The following is a 27,703-nucleotide window of genomic DNA, read 5'->3' on the forward strand; positions in this document are numbered from 1 at the left end:
GGAGAAGAAAAACTAGCAACAAAATGTAGACATTTCTTTTTCAACTTTTACTGTGAAGTTCAAGTGAAATAAGACAATAGAGGAGAAAGTGGTGTCAAGGAGGATTATTTTGAAGATGGGAGCAATAAAAGCATATTTTTTCATGCGTAAGACAATGATTAAGAAGGGGGTAAATTGATATGAAAGAATTATGAAGACCTTAGCTAGGCTGGTTCTTTCACAGCAATGGGAGAGAAAGTAGGGTATATGAATACCGCTGCAGGTACTAGGTATCTGTGGTGGTAAAAGCTTGTAAAAGCTCTTTTTTTTCCTGTTTCTTTTCTGAAATAGGAAGCATGGTCATCAGTTGAAACTGAAGAGTGGTGAGGAGATAGTGAAGACATGATGAGATCGAAGATATGCAATAGTCATTTAGGAGGAGATGAAACAGAAAATGACTGGAAATCTAGTATGACTTCCAGCAAATGTCATGGGTCCACTTGAAGTTATGATCATTAATTTAATGCAAGCTCAGCAGCATGGTTTTACAGGCAAGGAACAGGCAAAGAATTAGATTTAATCAGCACTGTAGTTTAGCCAAGCAAGACTGCTGAAGTGAGAAGTGCAAAGGGATTAAGGATGTTTGAAAGGAACAGATGATAATACTGATGATGGAATCTAAGCCTCTTTCCTATCTCCTGAAATCCTTCCACTGAACCCTGTGGGACTCATAGGGAGATACCAGCAAAATCCTCATATCCTGGACCTCTTCTCAGAAGCTTTCTTCAGCTTCCTTTGCCTTCTTATTTAAACTGAAACTGGGCTCTGGGCTTTCCCCATGAGGACACTGCTTTCCTTGTAGCCCTCTTAGATGATGACTCTTTTTCTCTTCCATGCCATTCGAACACGAGGCCTGGTAAATGCCTTTCTTGTTCTTCATTGCCACTTCCAGTCCAAATCCCTCTCCCCAAATCCCCTGCTCAGAGTTATGTATCACTAGATTCTACCACCCACTAGCCTTCCTTATTATGGTATTTAAGTTTCCCTTTCATTCCTTGATGAGTTTAGCTTTCAGTTCACTGTCACTCCAACACTATTTGTTACACTCTAATTGATTTCAACACCAAATAGATAATCCATCTGATATCCTGGCCTCTTAGTTTCTTGACCTTATCTCCACAATGATAATTTTGTTGATATTGTTTTCTACCGTGTCTCAGCCACTTTTTCTCATGGTCATACCTTAAGCTTTTAGAACATCTAAAAGTATCTTTTAATACCCATATACCTGAAGAAAAATTTACTGGCGAGTTCAGAGTAAGACCATCCCTCTGTAGGCCCCCACTGGAGGAATCAAAGGAATGGATATACATCAGACATAAGACCACCTCTACAGCAATTCTGCTACCATTAACAACAGAGAACAAGGAGTGCAAGAAAGGAAGAACTAGGTATGCTTCCTCTTTTTGGCCTTTCATCTTGGGCTTGTATTCCTTAGATGAGAGGAAGAGGTATATGTGAAGGGTTGGGGTAGAGGCAAAGGCATGCTGCTATGCCTACTGACCCTTCTTATACTGGGCTCTCAAAGGGAAGATTACCATTATTACGTCATCATTTTTAAAGTATGCATAACGCCAAGTATTGTGCTGAGCACTTAAAGGTATTATCTAATGTTCTTATGCCAACGTTGAGATTAACATTATCTCCATTCCACAGATGAATAAACAGAGGCTAAGAGAAATTAAAATGGAAATACTGATCTAGGCCCAGGTTTCTCGAACATCAAAGCCCCTCTGTCCTATAGCATATCCATATTAAGACTAGTGGATCTGGGGTAGTCAGTATGTGGTCCCTGCCATACTCCCAGATTTCTCAATTTCTAGGAAAAGAATGGTCTTGAAATCTTGGTAGACATTAAGAAGACAGGAAGGGGGCACCTAGGTGGCTCAGTCAGTTGAGCATCTGACTTCAGCTCAGGTCATGATCTAACACTCTGTGAGTTCGAGTCCCGCATCGGGCTCTGTGCTGACAGCTCAGAGCCTGGAGGAGCCTGCTTCAGATTCTGTGTCTCCCTCTCTCTCTCTGCCCCTCCCCTGCTCATGCTCTGTCTCTCTCTGTCTCAAAAATAAAAACATTTTAAAAAACTTAAAAAAAAAAGAAGACAGGAAGAATGGAAGGAAGGAGATAAATATATAGAACACTGAAGTTATTGTAGTAACCTGAATTACAAAAACAAGGTTTTTTTTAGCCCCAATTTTATTTTTTAGAAAGCTCGAAAACCTAATAAATTTATTAGTGAGTGATAAAATTGTGACACATAAAATAGACATATAAAAGAAAACCATAACAGATATAGTTAATGGAGTAAAATTTAAAGTCAGATTCATAAAACCAATGAATAATATTAATGCTACCTATCTGAACTTCCGACTGTATTACCAGACTATAAGTATATTCCTATATTATCAAACTTTATAATCATAATTAAGAAAATGAGCTTGTTAAACAATAAAATTGACTCAGACATAATTAAAAGCATATTCACAAAAGGGATCATATCCAGAAATAGAATTATATATAAGACATGCCATAATGCCACAAATAAAGCATAATTTTTCAGAACAAGTGACCTGTGAGATTAAATCAACAGGAGAGAAATGGAAAATGCAGAAGACTTTAAATGTGGAAGAACTGCAATTATCAGGGCAAGAAAAAAAATGTAACACAACAGTGAAATAAGAGATTTGGTTTGGAGAAGACACATAAATACAAAGGCACAGTGCAAAGATTCTCTGGACAGAAGAAAAAACTTGGAAGTAATTTCCATTTATTCACAAAGTATTTATTAGGCATTTATAGCACTGCTATCATTTCTCAGGAAGATGAAAGGATTCAGGTGGCAGTGTGATAAATCAGGGATGAAGCAGAGATGGGTTAGAAAGCCACTGCAATTTATACATCCTCATCTCCCCAACATGTAGCCAGCACACAGTATAAAAGAGGATTCAAAAATATTTTCTTTTTTGTTTTTTGGGTTTTTTTTTTTTTTTTTTTTTTTTTAGAGAGAACAGGAGAGGGAGAGGGAGAGGGAGAGGGAGAGGGAGAGGGAGAGGGAGAGGGAGAGGGAGAGGGAGAGGGAGAGGGAGAGAGAGAGAGAGAGAACACCACAAGCGCAAGTGGGACAGTGGCTGAGGGAGAGGGAGAGGGAGAATCTTACACAGGCTCCAAGCCCAGCATGGAACCAGAATTTCATGACCCTGAGATCATGACCTGAGCCGAAATCAAGAGATGGATGCTTAACCAACTGAGCCACTGGCACCCCAACAATATTTTCTTCATGTATGAACTGTCAGATGCTGTGGAGTTACCCCAAACGTCAAATGGGGCAGGGGAACAGGGCAAAAGCCCAAAGGAAATATCTCCAGGTAAAAAGGATATACAGATTCTTTTGAGCTGACAACTTTCACAATTTTTAGATGTGTCCCTTTAGGTCTCACATGAGTCCTTCAACAGAACCCACTGCTTCCCCACTTTTCATGTTTTGCCCTGGATACAGCTCGGGATTTTATTTTGTAGCTCCACTGATCCCCTCTAAATAATCAATCTTGACATATCTTAAGTCTTTATCACAAATAAGATAATTTATTTTTGCATTGATCCAATAAGTCTCTGAGCTTGCCCACTGAAGAGCTCATGAAGCACTGTCTGCCTACAAAACAGTTTCAGGCAAAAGAAAAAGGCTGTAGTCCTGTGGGCTCAAGAGGAGTCCCTAAATAAAACACCCGTGAGGCACAAGTCTGAATCACTACCTCTGGTGGGGTTCTGTAGTTATGATTTCAGCACAAAATTTTTTTCATTCAATATATATGAAAGGAGTGTTGTTGGGGTGGCAGTGGGGGAGCTGGGGAAGTGGATACTGAGATCAGACAGGAAGGCAGAACTGAGAGCAAGGCTCAACTGCAAGAAGCCCAAAAGAGACATGATAGAAGTCCAAACCAAAAGTCCAAAAGCAGGTATGGAGGTTGAGCACAGAGTCAGAAATTTGACAGCAGAGTGTTGAGAATAAAGAGCTAACTGCTGTAATAGAGCAAGTAAGTTTATTCATGACTTTATTGGCTGATCATACATGTGACATGTCAGACTGAAATGACAAGTCCAAGTCTAGGGTCAGAGAAGCCACCAAACCTACCTCATTGACTTGTCATTTGGTTTCAGGTACCCTGAGACCCCTGAGACATTCCTAAAGTTCTTTATTCAGCTGACATTCTACATGTGGGACTGAGGGATTCCTTATTCTGCAGATGAGGCCTAGCAAGGGTTTACTATTAATTACTTATTGGATAGACAGACCACCTCATAGTCCAGTACATACACAATCAGAATATGTTATTGAGGGCATTTTACCGGTACCTTGGTAGGTGTTTAGAAGTCCATAAAAGTGGAATGGCTATCTGCCATAAATATAGGCCATCTCTGGAATATAAACTCACTCAGTAAGGTCAACCCTACCTCCAAAATCTCTCAGTTTTGACTTTCTCATTGCTAGAAGCTGGCCCAAATGATCATCTCTCACCTGCATTACTGTCACAGCCTTCTACCTGGCCTCTGCTTCCACTCTTGCCTTTCCATACTCCAGTTATTCTCCACACAGCACAAAAGTGATAAATAACACGGTGAATTGCTCTCCTGTTTCAAATGCTCCATTTTGAACAAATCTAAACTCTTCTACCACAACCTAATATAGCTCCAGAATCTGCCTACCATTTCTCCTACTTCACCTTGCACTGCTTTCTCCCTGGCCTTTTTTCAGTTCCTCCAACAGCCTGTTCCTCTCTCCTGACCAAGTTCATCTCATTACTCTGTACTCCACTATCCAGTTTACTGTCTGTATATAGCACTTATCATTACCTGGAACTGTTTTATTTATTGTTTACACATACTGTATTATCCCTACAATGCAATGTCCACTCCACAAAAGCAAGGAACTTGTTGCTTGTTCACCACTGTCTCTCAGTGCCTGGCACAGAGGAAGCATTTAATGAGAAAGAGAAGGAAGAAGGGGGCAATTTGCTAATTGCTCGGCAATTTGCTAATATGCTACTATTTATTCTGTTTCCTTGGCCAAGACCTAGACTAGTTAAAAAGTCATCTTTTATCATCAATTTAAGGAGGAATTGATTGATGCTATCTAGGATGAAGGGGTCCTCTTGGACATTTCTGATAACTGCTCAGCTTAATCTTGTGTCTTACCTGATGAAAAGGTTTAGCATATGCTTTGAACCTAAGACCAGCACCCCTGGCCCCCATTACAAATGCCCTAGTACTGAGAGGCAACTTTATAACAAATCAGAGACAGAGAGCACAACTGGTTACAAAAGAGGACCTTTTTCCTAGTCTAGGCCAAGCATACAAGAAGTGGTAGCAGGAAAGTAACCAGGAACTGGAAAGTATGTGATGCACAGAACTGCCCCATTGAGCCTATGACTTAAGGCAGGCCAATTACATTTTCTCTCCTGGCTACTTGGAACTGAAGCACTGAAACACTGTAATAAGCTGAGAGTCCTAGATCTTAAAGGTCCTTCAGATTTGATGACTAAGGCCACTGTTTGGGGGCATCCATTATAAGCAACATGGCAGGAGAAGCTGGTATTAAGTAGAGCAGACATAATACAGAGAGAAAGAAGCACGTTTATTTCCATGATAGCTGGCTGTACTTAATAAAATTAGAGCAAACTGATATATGTCCTATGTATTTTTATTATAAACAGGCTTTTTAACTGGATATTTATCATATCTTTATATGGATTTCATATCTTTAACTGGATATCTTTAACTGGATATCATATCTTTAACTGGATATTTATTCTTTAAAACAAATTTCTCTGACATGCAAACATACATGATTCTTCCTTGATTCTACTCATACAACTTCAACCTCTATTTTTCTTTAAGCTCTTGCTTTCATAACACTCTACTTCCTTCCTTCACTTGGTCTTTCTCTTCATTAAATCTGTAACCAAAAAACCCATCATATGTAAGTGAATACTTACCATGGTTTTTAGCTGCCAAGAATCTTTTGAACACTCTAATCTTTGATTATAATGAAGGGAGCTGAGCAATACACATGCCCATCTATCTGTCCACTCTTGAAAATGGATTGAAAGGGGGAAATTATTACCCTCTTGAAAGTGAGTAGCAATGTTGTACTTTTCAGCTAAAGGGCCTCATCATAGGATACTTCATATCCCTACATTGTGATGATAGTACATGTCTTTTCCAGTCTGGCCATTCTGGATCCAGGCAGGCCCAAGCTGACATCAAATAGCACAATTTCAGTGCAGATCAGTGTTTCTCAAACTTTTTTGACCAATGAGCTTTAAAAAGTAATATTGCAGGGGCATCTGGGTAGCTCAGTCGGTTAAGCATCCAACTTAGGCTCAGGTCCTGATCTCATGGTTTGTGAGTTTGAGCCCCGCATCAGGCTCTGTGCTGACAGCTCAGGGCCTGGAGCCTGCTTGGGACTCTGTGTCTCCCTCTCTCTCTCTCTGCCCCTCCCCCCCCTTGCACTCTGTCTCTCTCTTAAAAATAAACATTAAAAAAACCCTTTTTTTAAAGTAATATTGCAAATCTCCTTAGGAATTTAAAAAGTTTTGTATGACACATGATAAAACAAATTTAAGTAAAATTTTCTATTTTAGGTCAACATATTATTAAAGATTTGTTACAAGGTTCACATGGTAAAGTCTTTAATTATGCTGATAATATCTAAGGACAAGTTTTGACTTCTACTCACTGATGAACTGTTTTATCATGTAAAGAAAATCATATGTTGCCCAGTGAAATTATCAAGAAATTGAAAGATGGATTTTTAACCAAATGTATTAAATTTAAAAGATGGGGACTTAGCACCAAAAGTATACTGAAATGTAGGCTGAAATTTCATTTGTATTATAGCATCCAAAATAAACAGATTTTTTTTTAATGTTTATTTATTTTTGAGAGAGAGACAGAACGCAAGCCAGAGAGGGGCAGAGAGAGAGGGAGACACAGAATCTGAAGCAGGCTCCAGGCTCTGAGCTGTCAGCACAGAGCCTGATGTGGGGCTCAAACACACAAACCGTGAGATCATGACCTGAGCTGAAGTCTGGCACTTAACCGACTGAGCCACCCAGGTGCCCCAACAAACTGATTTTTAAAACTGATACTTGAGATTCTTCTGTAAGTCGAAGGTTAGTTTTTAAATTAATTAATTAGTTAATTAATTAATTTTAGAGAGAGACAGAGAGTACAAGCAGGTGAAAGGGGCAGAGGGAGAGACAGAGAATCTCAAGCAGGTTCCATGCTCAATCCCATGACGCTGGAATCATGACCTGAGCTGAAATCAAGAGTCATGCTCAACCAACTGAGCTACCAAGGCTCTCCTAGTTGTTTTAAAATGTCAACATAGGAGAGATGGCTTTATGCTACACTTTGAGAGAAGTTCTCAGCAAATAGTACATTGTAGATTTTTCTTACCAATAAATGAAAAGCCAAATTGGATTGAATAACCCCATATTTTTTCCTTTTTCACATTTTCAATTGCTTAAGTTTTTCTTTTTTAGAATTTTAAATACCTAAGCAGAGGAAGATCAATTACAATAAAATAAACATCCAGCTGTCTACAATACCACTGTATAGTTGATAAGTTTTAAAGCAAACCTCTTCCTAATTTAATACAACATGGAGTCTTTCAATTGACAATCCATCTTAATTTGATTAGGCCCCTTCTATATTTCATGAGATTCAATAGCATGTCTTTACTTTGCTATTTATATTTAGTGAACCGATCCAAAATTATTTTCTCTAGAGTGACTTTAAGAATAGGCAATAGCAAATACCAGTTATACACATGTATGAATACATGTATAACTGTAAACATAAGGCATGCCTAGCTAATGTTTCTACATTATAATGATTTAAAAAAACCCATTTATTTTGAAATAATTACAGATTTCAAGAACTGAAAAGATAGAACAGAGAATTCCCTTATATCCTTTACCCAGCTTCCTGTAATCATGTAGCTTGTTTAGTATTAGAGACATCTTGATGTTTTATAAAAATTTTCATCAGATGAATGCAGCTTATGTATTCCATAAAGGACATCTTGAAATAGTTTTTCAGAATTATCATTTTTTATGCTCATTAATTTATGACGTTTTGACATCTGTTTCACACATGTTCCACTTTTAAGCAATAGCCAATTATGAGTACAAATTAAACTATACTTATGACTAAGAAACAACAATTAAAAACAGCCTAATGGTCCTTCTGAAAATCTTCCAAAAAAACAACAAGGGGAAGAAAGGCTTCTAAATTCATTTTACAAGGCAAGCATTACCTGGACACCAAAACCAGACAAGGACCTTACAAGAAAATTATAGGCCAATATCCCCGATAAATATAGATGCAAAAATTCCTCAACAAAATATTAGCAAACCAAACTCAACAATACAACGAAAGGATCATCTACCATGATTAAGCGGGATCTTTTCCAAGGATGCAAGGATGGTTCAACATCCACAAATCAACCACTGTGAAATACCGTATTAACAAAATAAAGGATAAAAACTTAAAATCATCTGCATCTTATAATGCATCTCAAGATGCAGAAAAAGTATTTGACAAAATACAACATCCATTCACAATAAAACCTCTCAACAAAGTGGGTATAGAGGGGAATGTACCTCAACAAAGAAAGCCCATGTATGACAAGCCCATGGCTAGCAACATACTAAGTGGTTAAAAGTTGAAAGTTTTTCCTTTAAGAACAGAAACAAGACAAGGATGCCCACTCTTGCCACATTTATTTCTCACAGTATTGGAAATCTTAGCCAGAGCAATTAGGTAAGAAAAAGAAATTTTATAAAAGGCTTCCAAATAAGAAAGAAGTGAAAATGTCTCTGTTTGCAAATGACATACTACATATATAAAAAAAACTCTAAAATGCCACCAAAAAACTCATATAATAAATGAACTCTGTAAAGTTGCACGATACAAAAATCAACTGAGAAAACTCAGTTGTGTTTCTATACACTAATAATAAACTATTAGAAATTAAGAAAACAATCCCAGGGTGCCTGGGTGGCTCAGTCGATTAAACGACTGACTCTTGGTCTCAGCTCAGATCATGATCTCACAGTTTGTGAGTTCAAGCCCCACATCGGGCTCCATGTGGAGCCTGCCTGAGATTCCCTCTCTCTCTGCCCCTCCCGCGTGTGCGTGCACTCTCTCAAATAAACTTAAAAAAAAAGTACCATTTACAACTACTTTCTCTTAAAAAAAAAAAAAAGAATAAAATACCTAGGAATTAATTTAACCAAGGAGGTGAAAGACCTGTACACTGTAAACTGAAAGATACTGATGAAAGAAATTGAAGACACAAATAAATGTATATATATTCTATGCTCATATATTCGAAGACTTAACATTGTCAAAATGTCCATAACTACGCAACCTACAGACTCAATGCAATCCCTATCAAAATTCCAATGGCATTTTTCAATTCCAAAATTTGCATGGAACCACAAAAGACCATGAATAGCCAAAACAATCTTGAGCAACAAGAAAAATCAGGAGGCATTACTCCCTGATTTCAAATTATATTACAAAGCTACAGTAATCAAAATAGTGTGGAATTAGAATAAAAACAGACACATAAATTAATGGAACAGAATAGAGTCCAGAAACAAACCCACATATGGTCAATTAATTTAGACAAAAGAGTCAAGAATAAACAATGAGGGAAACAATGATCTCTTCAATAAATGGTGATGGGAAAAGTCAATAACCATACACAAAGAGTGAAACTGGATCAATATCTTACACCATACACAAAAATCAACTCAAAATGTATTAAAGATTGAATATAAGACCTGAAACCATAAAACTCCTAGAAGAAAACACAGGCAACAAGTTCTTTGATAACAGGTACATGAAAAGGTGCTAAACATCACTAATTATCAGGAGAATGCAAATCAAAATCACAATGAGTTATCACTTCACACCTGTTAGGGTAGCTATTATCAAAACACAACTAATAACAACTGCTGGTGAGGACTGGAGAAAAGGCAACACTTGTGCACTGTTGGTGGGAAAGTAAATTGGTATAGCCGCTATGAAAAACAGTACAGAGGTTCTTCAAAAATTTACAAATATAACTACTTACGACCCCACAAGACCACTTCTGGGTATTCACCTGAAGGAAACAAAAACACTAACTCAAAAAGATATCTACACCCTCATGTTCACTGCAGCATTATTTACAAAAACCAAGACATGGAAACAACCTACGTGTCAATTAATGGATAAACTGATACAGAAAATGTGGTACACACACACACACACACACACACACACACACACACACAATGAGAATATTATTCGGTCATAAAAAGAAGAAATCCTGCCATTTGTGACAATATGGACGGTCCTTAAGGGCATTATGCTAAATGAAATAAGTTAGAAAGACAAATACTGTGTCATCTCACTTATGTGAGATCTAAAAAACCTCCCAAGAAAACAAAACCCAAACTCACAGATACAAAGAATAGACTGGTGGTTGACAGAGGTGGAGAGTAGGGGGTGAACAAAATGGGTGAAGGTAGTCAAAAGGTACAGACTTCTAGCCATAAAATAAGTAAGTCTTGGGGATATAATGTACAGTACGGTGACTACAGTTAATAATATTCTATTGTATATTTGAAAGTTGATGAGACTAAATCTTAAAAGTTATCACAAGAAAAAAATTGTAACTGTGTGGCAATGGATGTTAACTAGACATTGTGGTGATCATTTCACAATATATATGTACATTGAGTCATTCTGTTGTACACCTGAAACTAATATGGTGTTCTATGTCAATTATATCTCAATAAAACAATAAAAACAGTGTAATGGTCAAAAGCCACCAAAACAAATGCTCAACTGACAACTACTAGAGCTCATAATCACATTCAACTAGTATCTCGTAACCACTGTTCACATCACATGAAATTGTTTTTAAATAGTAAAAGCATTTAAATAATTAGTTTATTATTTTTCAGAAAGCAGTTATTAATAAAGACACTATTACTGCCGTCACTGATATGAATTAATTCTAAGATCAATTTATAATCTAACTCTAAAATTTTGCACAGAAGAGAAAATGTGCAGGAGTCAAGACAATTTTAGGGTAGGGGGACAAAGACAAAGTAATAGCAATATATGTCCCTTAAACTGAGCAATGGGTACTGAGCAAATGTTCATTGTATTGTTATACTCTTCACCTTATACATGTTTTCCAAATATTGTGCTACAGCCATTTAACCTTTAATTTCTAAAAAAGAACAAAGAAAGAAGACCTTGCCTCACCAAAAATCACATTATAAAACTACAGTAACTAAAGGTATATTATTGGCAAAGAACCAAAGATCAATGAAACTAAACAGAGTTCTAAAACCAATCTATGCATATGAGAATTTATTAACTAATAATTTGACATGCTACTTGTTATGAATGGCCAACTGAACAAGACTCCTCCTTCCACTATGCATAAAAATAAATTCAATATAATTAAAGACTTAAAATTTTCTATAAGAGTATAAGAAAATATAAGATTCTATGTTTAGATCTTCAGGGCAGGAAAAATGTCCATTAAATAGTAAAAAAAAAAAAAAAAAAAAAAGCAAAATCAAAAGTCACAAAAGCAAAGACAGTTAAATTTGAGATCAAAATTAAAAACTATCACAAACAAAGGGAGAGAACTTGAACAGACCGGAGAAAAATGTGTGCCATTTTTATATTAAAGATGAGTATCTGCAACACAACGAACTCCTACAAATAAATAAGACAAGTATTTGTTATGCCACATATAACAGAAAAACCAAAAATAAGAGTGATTAAACAAGACAGAAGTTAAACTTCTCTCTCATGCAAAAGAAGTTAAAAGTTGGTACAGTGACTCCAACAAATGGTCAGGGGCCCAGGTTTTCTGGCTCACTGAGCTACAAAGATAGTTCTACTTTCCTAGGACAGCAGGCCATTAGAGCTCCATCACTGCATCTGTGTTCCAATACAGGATGGGTGAGGAATGAGGAAGAGAGTGCCTTCTCCCTTTAAGGAGATTTCAGAAAATCACACCAAACACTTCTGCTTGTGTACCATCAGCTAAAACTCACATGGTTGTACTTAGCTCTTAGGAGACCAAGGAATGTAGTCTTCTAGAATGGGCATCAATGGGCTTGGCTAAAAGCTGGGGTTCCCACTACTGAAGATGAAGGAAGAACAGATCATAAAAGGTAACTAACAGTCTTTGTTGTGCTATCCAAAAAAAAAAAAAAAAAAACAGAAAAAGAAATATAAATGGTCAAAACCTCGAGAAAAGATATTCAACCACAGGGAAATAAAAGTGAAAACAAGGGGGCATGAGGTTTTAAAACTTTTAAGAGAGGCAAAAATTTGTTAATTAGTGAAGGCATGAGAATTTTTAGATTTACGTTAATTTTTTTAAATAAAGAAATGTACTCAATACTGCTACTGTGACTGAAAAATAAAGGAAATATTATTGAAAAACTGAAACACATTACTGTTTTTAATTATGTTTATAATATTAGTATAGACACTTTGGGGACCAATTTGGTAGTATTTTTTAAAATTTTGATTATATGATTAGATGATCCAGCAACTCCATCTTTCAGATCTATGCAATACAAACATCACACATCTGCATAAGTATAAAGATGTTTGTTCATCGCAGTATTGTTTAAGAGAGAAAAATCGGAAATGATCCAAGTGTTTGTTATTATGGGACATTAATATTCTTCATAGCACTATTGCCACTACCTGAAATTGTATAATTTATCTATTCATTTGTCATTTAGAAAAATCAGCTCATCTTGGGGCACCTGGGTGGCTCAGTCGGTTGAGTGTCCGACTTTGGCTCAGGTCATGATCTCACAGCTCGTGAGTTCGAGCCCTGTATCAGGCTCTGTGCTGACAGCTTGGAGCCTGGAGCCTGCTGCAGATTCTGTGCCTCCCTCTCCCTCTGCCCCAACCCACTCGCATTCTGTCTCTGTCTCTCTCAAAAATAAATAAACATTTAAAAAAATTTTTAAAAAAGAAAATCAGCTTATCTAGGAAAAGAGCCAAGGCAAGAAGAATATACTTATATAATACCTGCTGGTTAAAAATTCATTAGAAATAATGCACTGTGTTTTAAAAACGGCATATCAAAACAAACACCATTCCAGGCTATACTAACAATAACCCATGATAATGCAGACAGGTTGAAAAACTGATGAAGCCTCTGAACTTGCTATCAAGGGAGACTGGCACTAAATGTGATCTGTTTGCCCTTTTCTTTAGGGTCTGGACATCTCACAGTAGAATCAACACTCTCTCTCCATTATATGTAACTCTTAACTGCCTTTAATATGTAGATCCCAATACTGCTACCAGTACCAGTTGAGCCTCTTCCACTCACTGAGCAGGGCCTACCATGGGGAAGAGGTCCCAACAGAACTGCCAGAATACCAAGACATACTATGTGGAAGGAAGACAAAATACTGACACCTGAGCCACAGTACTTGCGGGGAAGGCTTGATACAATAGGAGCATTGTGTTCATCAGAACAGTATTACAGTATCCATCTCCAAGACTGTAAAATAGGGACCATGCCTTTGATCCACAAAATGGAAAGGATAAGTGTGCCCTTGCTAAGTCCCTCTCCATTCATGGCCGCTAATCTCTGCTTTTTATTTCTAACCTCACAGACGAGCAGTTTTCAAATTGCTTTTTTAACTGAAGAGACTCTTCAACTATAAACTTAAAGACAAACAGGAGGGAGAGGAATAGCTTTAGTGCTCAGTCTCAGGGGGTGGGGTAAGAGGAGCACCCAGACTAAGGAGAGCTCTGGGAAGCAGAGTTTGAAAGGGAAGGAGATAGGGAGTACTGGAGAAAGTGAACTTTAGCAAAGACCTGAGGGAAGTGAGGGAGAAAGCTTTGTAGATATGAGGGGAAAGCAAAGTCCCTGAGGCAGGAACATAACTGGTTTGTTGGAAGAAGAGCAAGGTGCCATTTGTGACTCGGACAAAGTAAGCACAGTGGAGAACAGGAGATGAAGCCAGAGAGGTAAGTGGGGGTTTAGATTCTGTAGGGTCTTGTAGGTAAGCATAAAGCCTCTGAGTGAAGAACTTACTTTTAATAGGGTCCCTCAAGCTGCTGTGTTGAGAACAGGCTGTAAGAGAGCAAAGACAAAAGCAGGGAAGAAAGAATTAGGCTATGGCAATTATTCAGGTGAGATATGATGGCTTGGAAAAGGTGGAAGCAGGAGAGATAGTGGTATATGACCGATTCTAGATACATTCTGAAAGTAGAGCCAACAGAGTTTGCTGACAGACTGAATGTGGGAAGAAAGAGAAAGACAACAACCAAGGATGACTCAAGGGTTTTGGTCTGGGCTACTAGAAGGGAGCTGCTATTTACAAGATGGGACAGACTACAGGAAGAGTGGGCTTTGGAGGGGAAAATCAGTTCAGTTTTGAGAGGTCTATTAGATATCCAAATGGAGATATCAAGCAGGCACTTTAATATCAGACTGTAAGATTCAGAGGAGAGGTCTAACTTGGAGATAAAATCTCATAGTCATTGGAATGTGGCTGATGACGTATAGATGGTATTTAAAGTCATGAGACCAAGTGAAATGCAAGGAAATAGGGTTGATAACGAAGAACAGAGGTTTGAGGAGTAAACAGCACTCCCAACTTTTAGTAATCAGGAAGATGATTAGGAACTAGCAAAAAGACTGAGAAAAAACCCTCTAGTAAGGTGGGAGGAAATCCAGAGAAAGCACTGTTCTGGAAGCTAAATGAAAGAAGAACAATCTTAACTGTGTAAAATGCTGCTGAAAGATCAAGTAAAAGACTGAGAACTGACTCACTGGATGGAGTTACAATGTGGAGGGCTTGGTTGGGGAGGGGAGGTAAAGATGTGATTAGCAGGGACTCAAGAGGGACTAGGAGAAAGCAATTAGACTCAGCAAGTTAGACAACTGTAGAAAGGAACAGATTTAAAGAGGGATGCAGGGTCAAGAGAGTCTGGTCTTGTATGATAAGATATTATATCTCTATTATTTAGTACAGTGCCTAGCACATAATGGTAACTCAAGAAATATTTGTTGATTGAACTGAGATTACTAGCCACTGAATCAGGAAAGTCTCAGTTCTAGCCATTTAAAAGCTGATAGTGAAATGTGAGGATTCCTGGTCCAGTAAAAAGAACTGCCTTTATTCTTCTACGATGCCTAAAAACTCCTTAGTTTTAAAAACTATGCTTACACACCCAGGACACCTAAATTTGAGAGGAACAGCAACAGAATTTGACAAATACTCTACAAGGAAAGAGACTTTCAATTTTGGATAGGTTCAATCTCTCCAACTACCTCCTGCATCAGCGACCCTGTGACTTTGCATTCCGGGTACAACATGATCCCCAGTCCTCTATGTCATGACTCACTATGCACTACATGGACGACTTCTGGTGGTTGATGAAGGACACTAACTTATAGAGGCCTTGTGCAAGTGAGATATGTATGTGGCAGAACAATAACAGTCACAAGTATTTTAGTGACTTTTTTACTGTTCAATATACACCCTCTCTTTTTAATGTTACAACAACTTTGTGACACAAGTGTTTTTATCACTTTCATTTCACAAATGAAAAATGTAGGGTTGAGAACACATGCCCTTCAACAAATGGTGCTGGGACAACTGGATATCCATGCAGAGGAATGGAGTTGGACCCTACCTCATATACAAAAATTAACTCAAAATAGATCAAAGACCTAAATTTAAGAAAACTACAGACTCTTAAGAAAAATAGGGGTAAACTGACATGACCCTGGATTTGGCAATGGATTCTTAGATATGATACCCAAAGTCTAAGAAACAGCAGCACCTGGGTGGCTCAGGTTATGATCTCACGTGAGTTTGAGCCCCACATCGGGCTCTGTGCTCTCAGCGCTGAGCCCACTTTGGATCTTCTGTCTCCCTCTCTCTGTTCTTCCGCCCCTCACTCCACCCCTCCCTCTCCCTCTCCCCTTCTCTTGCATGTGCCTATGTGCTTGCTCTTTCTCAAAAATAAACGTTAAAAAAAGTGTAAGCAACAAAAGGAAAAAGGACATAAATTTGACTTCATCAGAATTAAATGCTTATATGCAAACTACTATCGAGAAAATGAAAAAGCAGCCTACAATACAGGAAAAAATATTTGCAAATAATACATCTGACAAGGGTCTAGTATCCAGAATACATAAAGAACTCTTAACAACTACTCAACACCAACGAGACAAACAATTCAATGAAAAAATGGACAAAGAACTTCAATACACATCTTTCCAAAGATATACAGGTGGCCAACAAGCACATGAAAGGTGTTTAGCATCATTAGTCATTAAGAGAACACAAATCAAAATGACGAGCTACAACTTCACACCCACCAGGATAGCTATAACCAACAAAACAAAACAAACAAACAAAAAAACAGAGGGTGGGGGGTTGAGTTAAATAGGTGATGGGGATTAAGGAGTGCACTGATGTATAGACTCGTTGAATTCCTATACTGCACATCTGAAACTAATATTACGCTGTTTATTAACTGGAATTAAAAACTTTAAAAATAACATGTATTGACAAGGATATGGGGAAACTGGAACTTCAGAACATTGCTAGTAGAAATGTAAAATGGTACAGCTGTCATGGAAAACATTTTGATGCTGCCTCAAAAAGTTAAACATCGAATTACCATATGACCCAGCAATTCTGCTCCTTTGTGTGTACACAAAAGAACTGAAGCAGGTATTCAAGCAAAAACTTGTACATAAATGTTCCTAGCACTATTTACAATAGTCAAAAGGTATAAACAAACCAAATATCCATCAACTGATAAATGGATAAAATATAGTACATCTATATAACTGAATTATTCAAAGGAAGCAATGATTATTAAAGGAAAGGAATACATGCTACAATATGAATAAACCTTTACAAAATTATGCTAAATGAAAGAAGCCAATCACAATAGTTCACATTTGTATGATTTCATTTATATGAAATGTCCAGAATAGGCAACTCCATAGAGAAAGAAGCAGATCAGTGGTTTCCAGGGAATACTGAGAGACAGGAATGGGGAGTGAATGCTTAATGGGTAAAGGGTTTCCCTCTGAGGTGTTAAAAATGTTCCGGAGTTAATGGTGATGGTTGCATAATATTGTGCATGTACTGAGGGTCACTGCATTGTATACTTTAAAATGGTTAACTTGGTTAATTTTATGTGAACTTTAACTCAAAAAAAAAATCACACACACAAAAATCACACAGCTGACACCTGACACATCATGGCTTCACATGCAAGAACAGACTCCAAATCCTCTATCCACTCAACCATCCTATTTCCTCTGCAAACCAAAGAAGCTCTGGACCACGATGGCAATGACCTTTCCCCTTTACCACCATCCAGGCACAGTACCTAACTATATTTATGGCAGTAGAATTCCTACAACTGCCCAAGCACATACAAGTTTCTAAACAAAATATTTTCTTATCATAGGTACCCAATATAAACTTTTGTAGACTGAGGTCTGCTATTCATGTCATAAAGACATCCGTTATACAGAAGTCAACCATCACATCCACCTGACACATCAAATAATAGTAGCTGTGAAGACTAATCCCTCACAGAATGACACTCTTGTTTGCAAAAAGAGTATAGCAATGGGGCTTATGTCTTCAACTAATCAACACCATTCTTCACTAATAATCCTTGGCATTTCCCAACCGCTCTGGTTTCTGTTCTGCTGGTTCTGTTCTGTTCTGGTTTCTGTTCTGCTGGTAGATCAAAACTCTTTAACCTCCTATGCCAGATTAAAGTTGCCAATGAGGCAGAGATGTTTAAGAGACAGATAGGTAGTGGCCATGTGCATGACAACCCACTCTAGACAGCCACTTTAACCCAAGGTTTTCAAGGTAACTGCATTCCAGCATTCACACAACCTTTTGGAAACCAGTTTATTCAGTGCTCTCTTCTCTTTGAGCTCAATGAGGGCCTCTTCCAACTTATTTCAAAGTATGAGAAATTTTACATATATGCAACTGGAAAACCAGCTATAATATCAAGTTAAATGGATAAAGTACAGCTGCAAAAATTGCTCCTGGGAATCTGAAAGCTAGATACATATTCCCTGACATAGCCGAGTATTCCATTTTCAACAAGCCAACAATCTGATATTTGTTCATCAGTTCGATGGGAGGATGATGTCAGAGTCACTGGAGCCCTGCTGGCCTTTAGGAGCCCTGTGGCTTTTCAGATAAGAAAGAGACTAAGGGCCTAATCACTAACATCTGAGTCTCTAACGTCCTGGCAAAATTATCTCCTCAGTGTAAAGCACAATGTCTCCAAAACAAATACAAGCAAGACACCTCTAAAATGGGGAGAAGGGTAATCAGGTACCAATGAGTTACCTCCCTCAAGAGTTAGATGCATTTAGGTAACCAACACAGACTGAACACCTGCCATACAGACATATAAGACACCTGACCTTCCCTCATCACCTCCCTTCTCGGGTCAACTCAAAAGATTTCCCCAACATTCATTCTTTCCATTTCTTTACTTTCTACCTACTTCAATCTGGTTTCTGCCTCTTCCAATCTAAAATGGTTTCACTGAGGTCAAAGACTCCATCTGGCTATATTCAATAGGTCATTTTCAATCTACATCTTGACCTGATAACTTCTCTCTTTTTTTAAATACGCTCTTCCCTTGCCTTTTATGACACACCTTAAACTGGAATTAGATTCTAAAGTAAATCCCTAAGACAAAAATCAAGCATAGTTTAAATTACTCTTGAAATCCTTTAAATGGACCATTAGATAAAGTATAGCTATTTTTTTGTGTGTACATACACTCTACACAGTAATGAACAGCATATATAATACAGGACATACAAGACAAACAGTAAGTATACATGCAAAATAAACTTCATTCTCTCTCATCTAATTAAAAACATCTTCAAGTGTATTGGATTCAGTTTGCATACCTTAACTGCAAGATCCCATTCCACTTATCTCTCTGGCCACTTCTCATCCCTTTCCTGGAGCTACCCTCCTTTACCCACTGTGAAACACTGGGCATGAGCTCTCTTCTTAACCTCTGTCAATGGTTCTCAGTTTCTACTGCTCAGTGGAATCACCTGAAGAGCTTTTAAAAATCCCAGGTAGCAATTTTTTTTAATTTTAATTTTTTTTTTCAGGAGAGACATGAAAGCAAGTGGAGAGGGGGAGAGGGGCAGAGGGGCAGAGGGGCAGAGGGGCAGAGTAGAGAGAATCACAAGCAGGCTCCATGCTGTCAACGAGGAGCCCACTGTGGGGCTCGAACTCATGCACTGTGAGATCATGACCTGAGCCAAAACCAAGAGTTGGTCACTTCACCCACTGAGCCACCCAGGAGCCCACAAGGCTGCAATTCTGACCAAGTAAACAAAAACAGAAATTTCTGGTGTGGGTTATCAGCATCAGTATTTTAAAATTATCCCATATTTCCAATGTGCAGCCAAGATAAGAATCACTATTCTATACTCTCTTCCTAAAGCAGGGATTACACACTTAAGTGCCTACAGGGTCTGACAAGTAAATAAACAAAGTAGGCCAGGCATAAGTTTTAAGGAGTGGAGGGCTCGCTGGTAAACAGAAAGCAGCTGGGATCAGTGGTGACTTAGCTCCAATCAATTGTTCCCATATGGGAAAGCCAGCTCAGTAGTGCTACATTTTCCTACTTTTTTTTTTTTTAATTTTTTTTTTCAACGTTTTTTATTTATTTTTGGGACAGAGAGAGACAGAGCATGAACGGGGGAGGGGCAGAGAGAGAGAGGGAGACACAGAATCGGAAACAGGCTCCAGGCTCCGAGCCATCAGCCCAGAGCCTGACGCGGGGCTCGAACTCACGGACCGCGAGATCGTGACCTGGCTGAAGTCGGACGCTTAACCGACTGCGCCACCCAGGCGCCCCCATCTTCCTACTTTTAAAGAAAAGCCCCAAATCTAGATTTTCGTGGGAAATCTTTAGATTTTAAATTATTGGCAACTAACTCAAAATTAAACAACAAAAACTACTCTGCGAAAAACAAAACACATCTGTAAGCCAGATTCAGCTGTGGGCTTTGGATTCACAACTTCTGCTCTTGGCAATTCCATCCACACCCTTCAATTTACACCTAAATATCTGTGTCCCCAGTTCAGCCCACTCCTCCAAGCTCTGGATCTGAATTATCTAAAGTTTATGTGCAATCTCCATTTAGAGGTCTCACCAGTCCCAAAGTGAACTGTGATTTAAACCCACTTCAAAACTATTCATTCTTCTAGTGTTCTCTACCTCAGGTAACAGCCCCACCATTTACCTGGTTGGGCATGCCAAAACCCTGGGAGTCATCCTACCCACCTATTTCTCCTTCTTACTGTTTATAGCATATTATTAAGTCCTATCAGTTATGCTTATTAAATATATCTCCTGTATCCATCTACCTGTCTCCATTTTCTGTGTGACTACCATGGTCCCAGTTACCATCTTTTCTTTCCTACCTCTCCACAGTGTCTTAGCTCAGGCTGCCATAATAAAATACCATAGCCTGGATTACTTAAACAAAAGAAATGAATTTCTCACAGTTCTGGAGGGTAGAAGTCCTGATCAAGGTCTGGCAAGGTCAGTTTTCTTTTTCTTGCTTGCAGACAACCACCTTCTCACTGTGTGCTCACATGGCTTTTCCTACCTCCTTTTCTTATAAGGCCACTAATTTTACTGAATTAGGGCCCCACCCCTTTGACCCTGTTTAACCCTAATTACCTCCCAAAGATGCTATCTCCAAATATAGTCACATAGTGGCTAGGACTTCAAAATTTAATTTTAGGGAGACAAAATTCATTCTATGCACAAAATAACCTTATTTAGGCTCAGTTATCTCCCATAAGCACTTATTTCGTTCCAAACCATTCTCTCCAATATGATCAGACTGATCTTTTACAAATATTTACACGTGTGTATGTACATATTTGACCCAACAATTCCACTTCTAGGAATTTATCCTACAAATATACTGACATATGTGAACTGGTATATGCATGTACTATTATTTATAGTAAATTACTAGAAACCATTTAACTGTCCATCAATAAAAGAATGGTTAAATAATCTGTGGTATAGCCATACAATGGAATACTATACAGTCATTAAAGAGTAAGGAAACTATATATTAAAATCAAAAGACTTCCAAGACATTGTTGAAAACAAGCATAATAGTATGTACAGTATGCTACCATATGTGTAAATAACAGGAGGAATGAATAATATGCATTTGCTTGAATGCCCACAAAAAATGTCTAGAACAATACACAAAACTAGTACCAGTGGTCATCCCTTTGGAAGGTGTAGGGAAAACGGCAGCTGGGGAAGGAAGTAGGACCCACTGCAGACATTCTGATTTACTGGGCCTGGAGCATGGCCCAGGCACTACTACTGTATTAAGTGCCTCTTTTGATTCTGATGAACAGGCTGGACTGAGAACTTCTGCTCAAAAAAGTCCTTTACTCATTTTGTATCATCCTGCCCTTATCATTCTCCTTGCTCCAGCCACAGTGGCCTCTGAGGTCCCAGGAAAGGCCCTATTCTTTCTTCCTGGAATACTGTCCCCCTAAAATTCACTTTATAACTTTTTTTTTTTTTTAAGTATTTAGTTTTTAAAAAAAATTTTTTTTTTTACGTTTTTGTTTTTTTTTTTTTTTTATCTCTGAGACAGAGACACAGCATGAACGGGGGAGGGGCAGAGAGAGAGGGAGACACAGAATCGGAAGCAGGCTCCAGGCTCTGAGCCATCAGCCCAGAGCCCGACGCGGGGCTCGAACTCACGGACCGCGAGATCGTGACCTGAGCTGAAGTCGGACGCCCAACCGACTGAGCCACCCAGGCGCCCTTAAGTATTTAGTTTTGAGAGAGACAGAAACAGTGTGAGCTGGGGAGGGGAAGAAAGAGAGGGAGAGAGAGAATCCTAAGCAGGCTTTGTGCTGCCAGCACAGAGACTGATGTGGGGCTCGAACTCCCAAAACCATGAAATCATGACCTGAGCTAAAACCAAGAGTTGGATGCTTAACTGACTGAGCCACCCAGGTGCCCCTATAACTTCTATTCTTCCTTTAATGTCTACCTCAACTTAAAGGTCATTTCCCCAGGAAACTTCCCCTAGTTTCCAAACTAGGTCAGGACCCTTATTTTATGTACTCAGAGCACCCTGTACTTCTCCCAGAACTTATCACAATTTTATGAGGTATTTGTATCATTACACATGGGTGCATCTGTAATGTCCAGGAGTACAAAGACTACAGCAGTCGCTTTTACCACTATACTGCCAGACCTAAACTAGCATCTGGCTGGCAAAGTAGGCCTTTCCTCAGATATTTGGTAAATAAATGAACGACTGCTCTGCCCTCAAGTTTAGGACAGTAGAAAATCAACACACAAGCAAATGAAAACAATACAGGGTCACTAGTGTTAAGGCAACAGTCTGTTTAGAATAGTGGTTCTCAACTGGGGGTGATTTGGGGTTCTCTCAGAGGACGTGTGGCAATATCTGGAGGCATTTTTGATTGTCATAACTGTGTGGGTTGTGTGACTGTTATAATTGTGTGTGTGGGGGGGGGGGTACTACTGGTATCCATTTAGTAGAGATCAGGAAGACTGCTAAATGCAGCCCTAAAATGCAAAGGATGGCCCTTCACAACAATGAATCATCTGGTCCAAACTTTCTTACACCATATACAAAAATAAATTCAAAACTGATGAGACCTAAATGTGGGACAGAAAACCATCAAAATCCAACAGAAAAAAAACAGGCAGGAGCTTCTTTGACCTCGGCTGCAGCAACTTCTCACTTGACATGTCACCAAAGGCAAGAGAAATAAAAGCAAAAGTGAACTACTGGGACCTCATCAAAACAAAAAGCTTCTGCACTGCAAAGAAACAATCAACAAAACCAAAAGGCACCCGTTAGAATGGGAGAAGATATTTGCAAATGACATATTGGATAAGGGGTTAGTATCCAAAATATATAAAGAACTTACCAAACTCAACACCCCAAAAACAAATAATCCAGTGAAGAAATGGGCAAAAGACATGAATAGACACTTTTCCAAAGAAGACATCCAGACGGCCAAGAGACACATGAAAAGATGTTCAACATCACTCATCATCAGGGAAATACAAATCAAAACCACAATGAGATACCACCTCACACTTGTCAGTATGGCTAAATTAACAACCCAGGAAACAACAGATGTTGGCAAGTATGTGGAGAAAGGGGAATCCTCTTGCTCTGTTGGTGGGAATGCAAACTGGTGCAGCTACTCTGGAAAACAGTGTGGAGGTTCCTCCAAAAATTAAAAATAGAACTACACTACGACCCAGCAATTGCACTACTAGGAATTTATCCAAAGGATACAAAAATGTTGATCCAAAGGGGCACATGCACACCAATGTTTATAGCAGGGCTATCAACAATATATATGTGTATATATACACACACACACTGGAATACTACTCAGTGATGAAAAAAGCATGAAATCTTGCCATTTGCAGCAACATGGATGGAACTGGAGGGTATTATGCTAAGTAAAATAAGTCAGAGAAAGACAGATATTATATGATTTCACTCATGTGGAATTTGAGAAACTTAACAGATGATTGATCATAGGGGAAAGGAAGGTAAAATAAGATAAAAACAGAAGGAGGCAAACCATAAGAGACTCTTAAATACAGAGAACTGAGGGTTGATGGGGAAGGGGTAAATGGGTGGTGGGCATTAAGAAGGGCACTTGTTGGGATGAGCACTGGGTGTTGTTATATGTAAGTGATGAATCAATGGGTTCTACTTATGAAGCCAAAACTACACTGTATGTTAACCAACTTGAGAATAAAAATTTTAAATATTAAAAAAAAGCATTATCTAGTCCAAATTATCAACAGTATCATGAATTAAAACCTCTAATTTAGACAATGGTAGTGCACAAAAGGGCAATTAACTACTCCAGGTGGTAAGGTTTTTTGGGGGGATGAGCAGTGGCGGGTAAATGTTAAGAGAAGTTTTGGTTGTGTGTTGAAAAGTGACTGTGGCTATAACAGTGGAGACTATGTTTGCTAGAGGTAATGAGGAGTCTATGAAGAGTTTAAAAGTAAAGTTATGGTTTGAACGGGAGCCCCCCTCAAGTAATCCATACTCCAAAATTACTCATCTCTTTTATTCCCTTCTTGCTGAAACAAAACTTTCATTCTCTTAGGGCAGCTGGTTTCAGCTAAAACATTAAGCCCAAATTAATTCAGACTAAGATATAGTCAGATAGTCCCTTCACTCTCCAGAATGTTAGCTGCATTTTAAAATATGCAAATACTTATGAATACAAATAAACCTTCAACTGATTAATGTTCAGGCTGTTCCTGGATAAAACTATTTTTGAACTCATCAGCCAGGTTGATTCTGGTAAAGACTTCTTCAAAGCTTTCTATTTTAAAAAACTACTTTGTTCCCCCTGTCCTCAATCTCTGAGCTCCCAGTTTTATAAAAGATCCGAGTTTCCTCCACAGTATCTCAAGTTCTGTCAGAAACGATAGGAGAGCCATTTGGATGCAATAAATGTGAATACATTTTATGGATAAATTAGGAGTGGTCTACAGATTTTTTAAAAGGCTTTCAGTAAAAGTCATGAATATTTCTGAAAGGAATGAAACTACGATAATTTTAACGGTATCACCAAGAAAGCAAACTGTGTTTTACTACAACACAAGCCTGCTGCCTACTGAGCAGGATGCACATGCTCTGACCTAGTATGGCAATTCTTAGGGTCTCAGCACTGGGTGCTCTGTTTACAAGAAACTGAGGCCTGAGACTAATAAAGAACAAAGAAAAATGCCTGGCACCAAAGGTTTGGGGGGATGTTTTCTACATGAGTGATTTCAGGAGGAACATTTCTTCAGATTTTGGAAAGCACTAGAAATCGCTCTTTTTTGCTTACGTGTTAAGATTTTTTATTTCATGTTTCAGACCATTTGCTAACAAGAAAATACCTTATAATTTACAAACAGCAATTTATCCTCCCTTACATTTACTGACCACTAAAACCGGGTAAAATTTCCTTAAGCTTTACCAGAGTTGGGGGATTGGGAATAATGTGAGCACAAGAGAGTTCAGATGCAACATCAACTCCGAGCCCCGCCAGCTGGTTTCCATCGAGAGGTCCCCCGGGAGAAAGCCCCTCCGAGGCGGCGGCCAGGGTCGGCGCGGGAGAGACCCACTGGGGCGGTTCGAGGGCGGCCGCAGGGCAGGGTCGGGGTATGCCGGGCCTCCGTTTACCTTTGTTTCAGGTACTCCTGCTTCCAGCCGGGCCGGGGATCCCGCCCGAGGCCCCGAGCTGGTGACACATCCTTCTTTGGCCAAGTCGGGTTGAGGTTGGGAGGGGGCGGGGAAGGAAAATAAAGCCTCAGCGCCTAACGACGTGACTCTCAGTTCTTCCAAAACGTTGGCATTTGTTTTCCTGCCAAGCTTTCCTGTTAACAAGTTCCCGAGGGCTGTGCGGGCGAACTGGCCTAGGAGCCCCGAAAGTGGGAGGGACAAGGCCGTCCCCCGCCTTCCCTCCTCTGTGGGCGCCCCCGAGGCAGGCGGTTTCCACACCTCCCGGGCTGCCACGGCCCGGGACAGAGCTGGGTGTGCACAGGCGCCCGTGCCGCCTCAAACCCCGACTCCCAAGGCTGTGCCCGCCGGCCCAGCGCCGCGCGGCCCCTCCGGCCCCGCCAGCCAGGCCGTCCCCGCCCCCAGGCCCCGGCCCCGCCCGCTCGGGCCTCCGCGCGCCGCCCCTCGGCCTCACCACAACCCTCGGGCAGGGCCGGGGGCGCCGAGGCTCCAGGCCACGCGGCGGACGTCCCCGCGCTTACCTCAGTGCCCGCGGCTCCTCCTCCGGCTGCTGCCTCGGCTCGAAGACGGCGCTTGCCGCCGGGACTCTCGGCGGCGCGGGATCTCGGCTGCGAGCGCGGCGTGTGAGGAGCAGAGGCCCGCTCGCGCCCCGCCCAGCCGCCCGCCCGTTCCCTCCTCCCCCTTGTGCCCACCCTCAGCCGCGGGCTTGACGCCCCGCCCCTCCCCGCCCGCCCACCACGCTCCGCCCACCCCGCCGACCGAAGCGGGGAAGGGGCCCGCCAGGGGCGCCGCGAGAGCCGCGGTATCCGCCGCCAGTGGGGTATTTTGGTACGGCGGCTCCGCGGGGACGCGATTTGTCGTTCTTACTACTATCTGTCAGATGCGAATATCTCGCTCAGATTTGTTACTACTGTGATTTTATTGCGATTATCATTTTATAGTCGTTGTTATTGTTATCTTCATGGGTTCTTTTCCCCTCCTGGAGGCGACGGGATGGTTCCAGGGAGGCCAGAGATGGCGGACACGCAGCCCTTGCTACCGACCGACGCCCCAGGTCGCTCTGATACTCCCTGTGGCCCGCACCTGTGCCATGTTTCCTTGTGAGGAGTACAACCTGTGTGAATTTTGAAGGAAGATTTATTTTTAACTATTGTGAAATTTTACACAAATGCAGAAAGCCATGTAAACCTAAAGCACACCTTAATGAAATAATTATGCGACACACACCCTTATAATCACACCCCAGATTTAACGCTATGTGAAATGGGTAAAAACAAAAGTTCATCCATATCAGGGAAGACATAGCCTTGGAAGGGCCTCCCAAGATTCTCCTCCTGGTAACTACCACAGGAAATCAAAGGCCATCTGCCCATAATCATAACCTCTGCAAGAACAAATGGAAATTTCCGCAGAATTAAAAACCTCCAATTAGGATGTATTTGTAAAATTCTCAGTTACAAATATCAATCAAAAAAGCATGAGTAAGGAACATCTAGGAGCCAAAGATTAGGTTCGGGGCACCTAGGCTGTCCTCACTGTGTGTTACTGGCCCTTAAAACAACACCAGGCATGAAATAGGTGCTGTGTACTTATTTCGCAAAGATTTGCCTATTGAAAATTTCACCTAAGGTCAGTTTTTCGAATTGCTAAAATGATGTCCTCTGTGAGATGTCTTGATGCCTTGGGAAGAAGCCATAATGATTTAAACTTTATACTGCTTTCCAGTTTTAAAGAAGCCCCTTTAAATTATGGTATCATATTTTAGATTTAGAGCAGTCCTGTGAGAAAGGCAGGGCAGGACAGAAGGGTTTTGCAAAGGTCACAGTGCAATGCATACCTGTAAGAAGAAGAAGTACATAGCAAACTATAAAACAGTTTCAGTATTGCTGACCCTGCCAATCCCTACTGGATTCCTGATTTGCCTTGACAGTTTTAGTGCCTGAGTTTTTACATAAGGACTCTTTTGGTCCCTTTGCCATACATTTATATGCAATATGACTTGAATTTATAAAGGACAGAATACCTAACTGGAAATTTGATTTAACAGGATGGAGTCAGTCTTTCTGTCATGGGCACCTTGGTAAATGGGCTAGAGAGCTATCAATTTGCTACCATTAATTGAGCACCCTGGCTCTGTGATTGGTGGTGGGAATACAAAGAATATAAAATAAGTAAGACACAATATTTGCTCTCCAGGGATTATAGCCAATGAGG

General features: G+C 39.9%; 2 protein-coding genes across 3 annotated transcripts in view; one reads left to right on the forward strand and one right to left on the reverse strand.

The window, feature by feature from the left end:
- PPP2R3A (protein phosphatase 2 regulatory subunit B''alpha) overlaps window positions 1-26,154 on the reverse strand; it is a 217,867-nt gene extending 191,713 nt beyond the window's left edge. For both annotated transcript variants that reach the window (XM_042956215.1, XM_042956216.1), the window contains exon 1: window positions 26,011-26,154. The gene's annotated coding sequence lies outside the window, so the exon portion shown is untranslated. The remainder of the gene's footprint in view (window positions 1-26,010) is intronic.
- Window positions 14,275-26,405, forward strand: LOC122241924 (basic salivary proline-rich protein 3-like). Its single transcript, XM_042998358.1, has 3 exons — window positions 14,275-14,289; window positions 25,221-25,516; window positions 25,622-26,405. Exons 1-3 carry the CDS (start codon window positions 14,275-14,277, stop codon window positions 26,403-26,405), a joined length of 1,095 nt encoding a protein of 364 aa, XP_042854292.1.
- Window positions 26,406-27,703: the final 1,298 nt, after the last annotated feature.

Source organism: Panthera tigris, chromosome C2 (genome assembly GCF_018350195.1).
Source record: "Panthera tigris isolate Pti1 chromosome C2, P.tigris_Pti1_mat1.1, whole genome shotgun sequence".
Classification (NCBI taxonomy): domain Eukaryota; kingdom Metazoa; phylum Chordata; class Mammalia; order Carnivora; family Felidae; genus Panthera; species Panthera tigris.

Coding starts and splice junctions, on each gene's coding strand:
- LOC122241924 (XM_042998358.1), top strand. Junction 25,517..25,621: donor ACACATCCTTCTTTGGCCAA/GTCGGGTTGAGG, acceptor TTTCCTGCCAAG/CTTTCCTGTTAACAAGTTCC.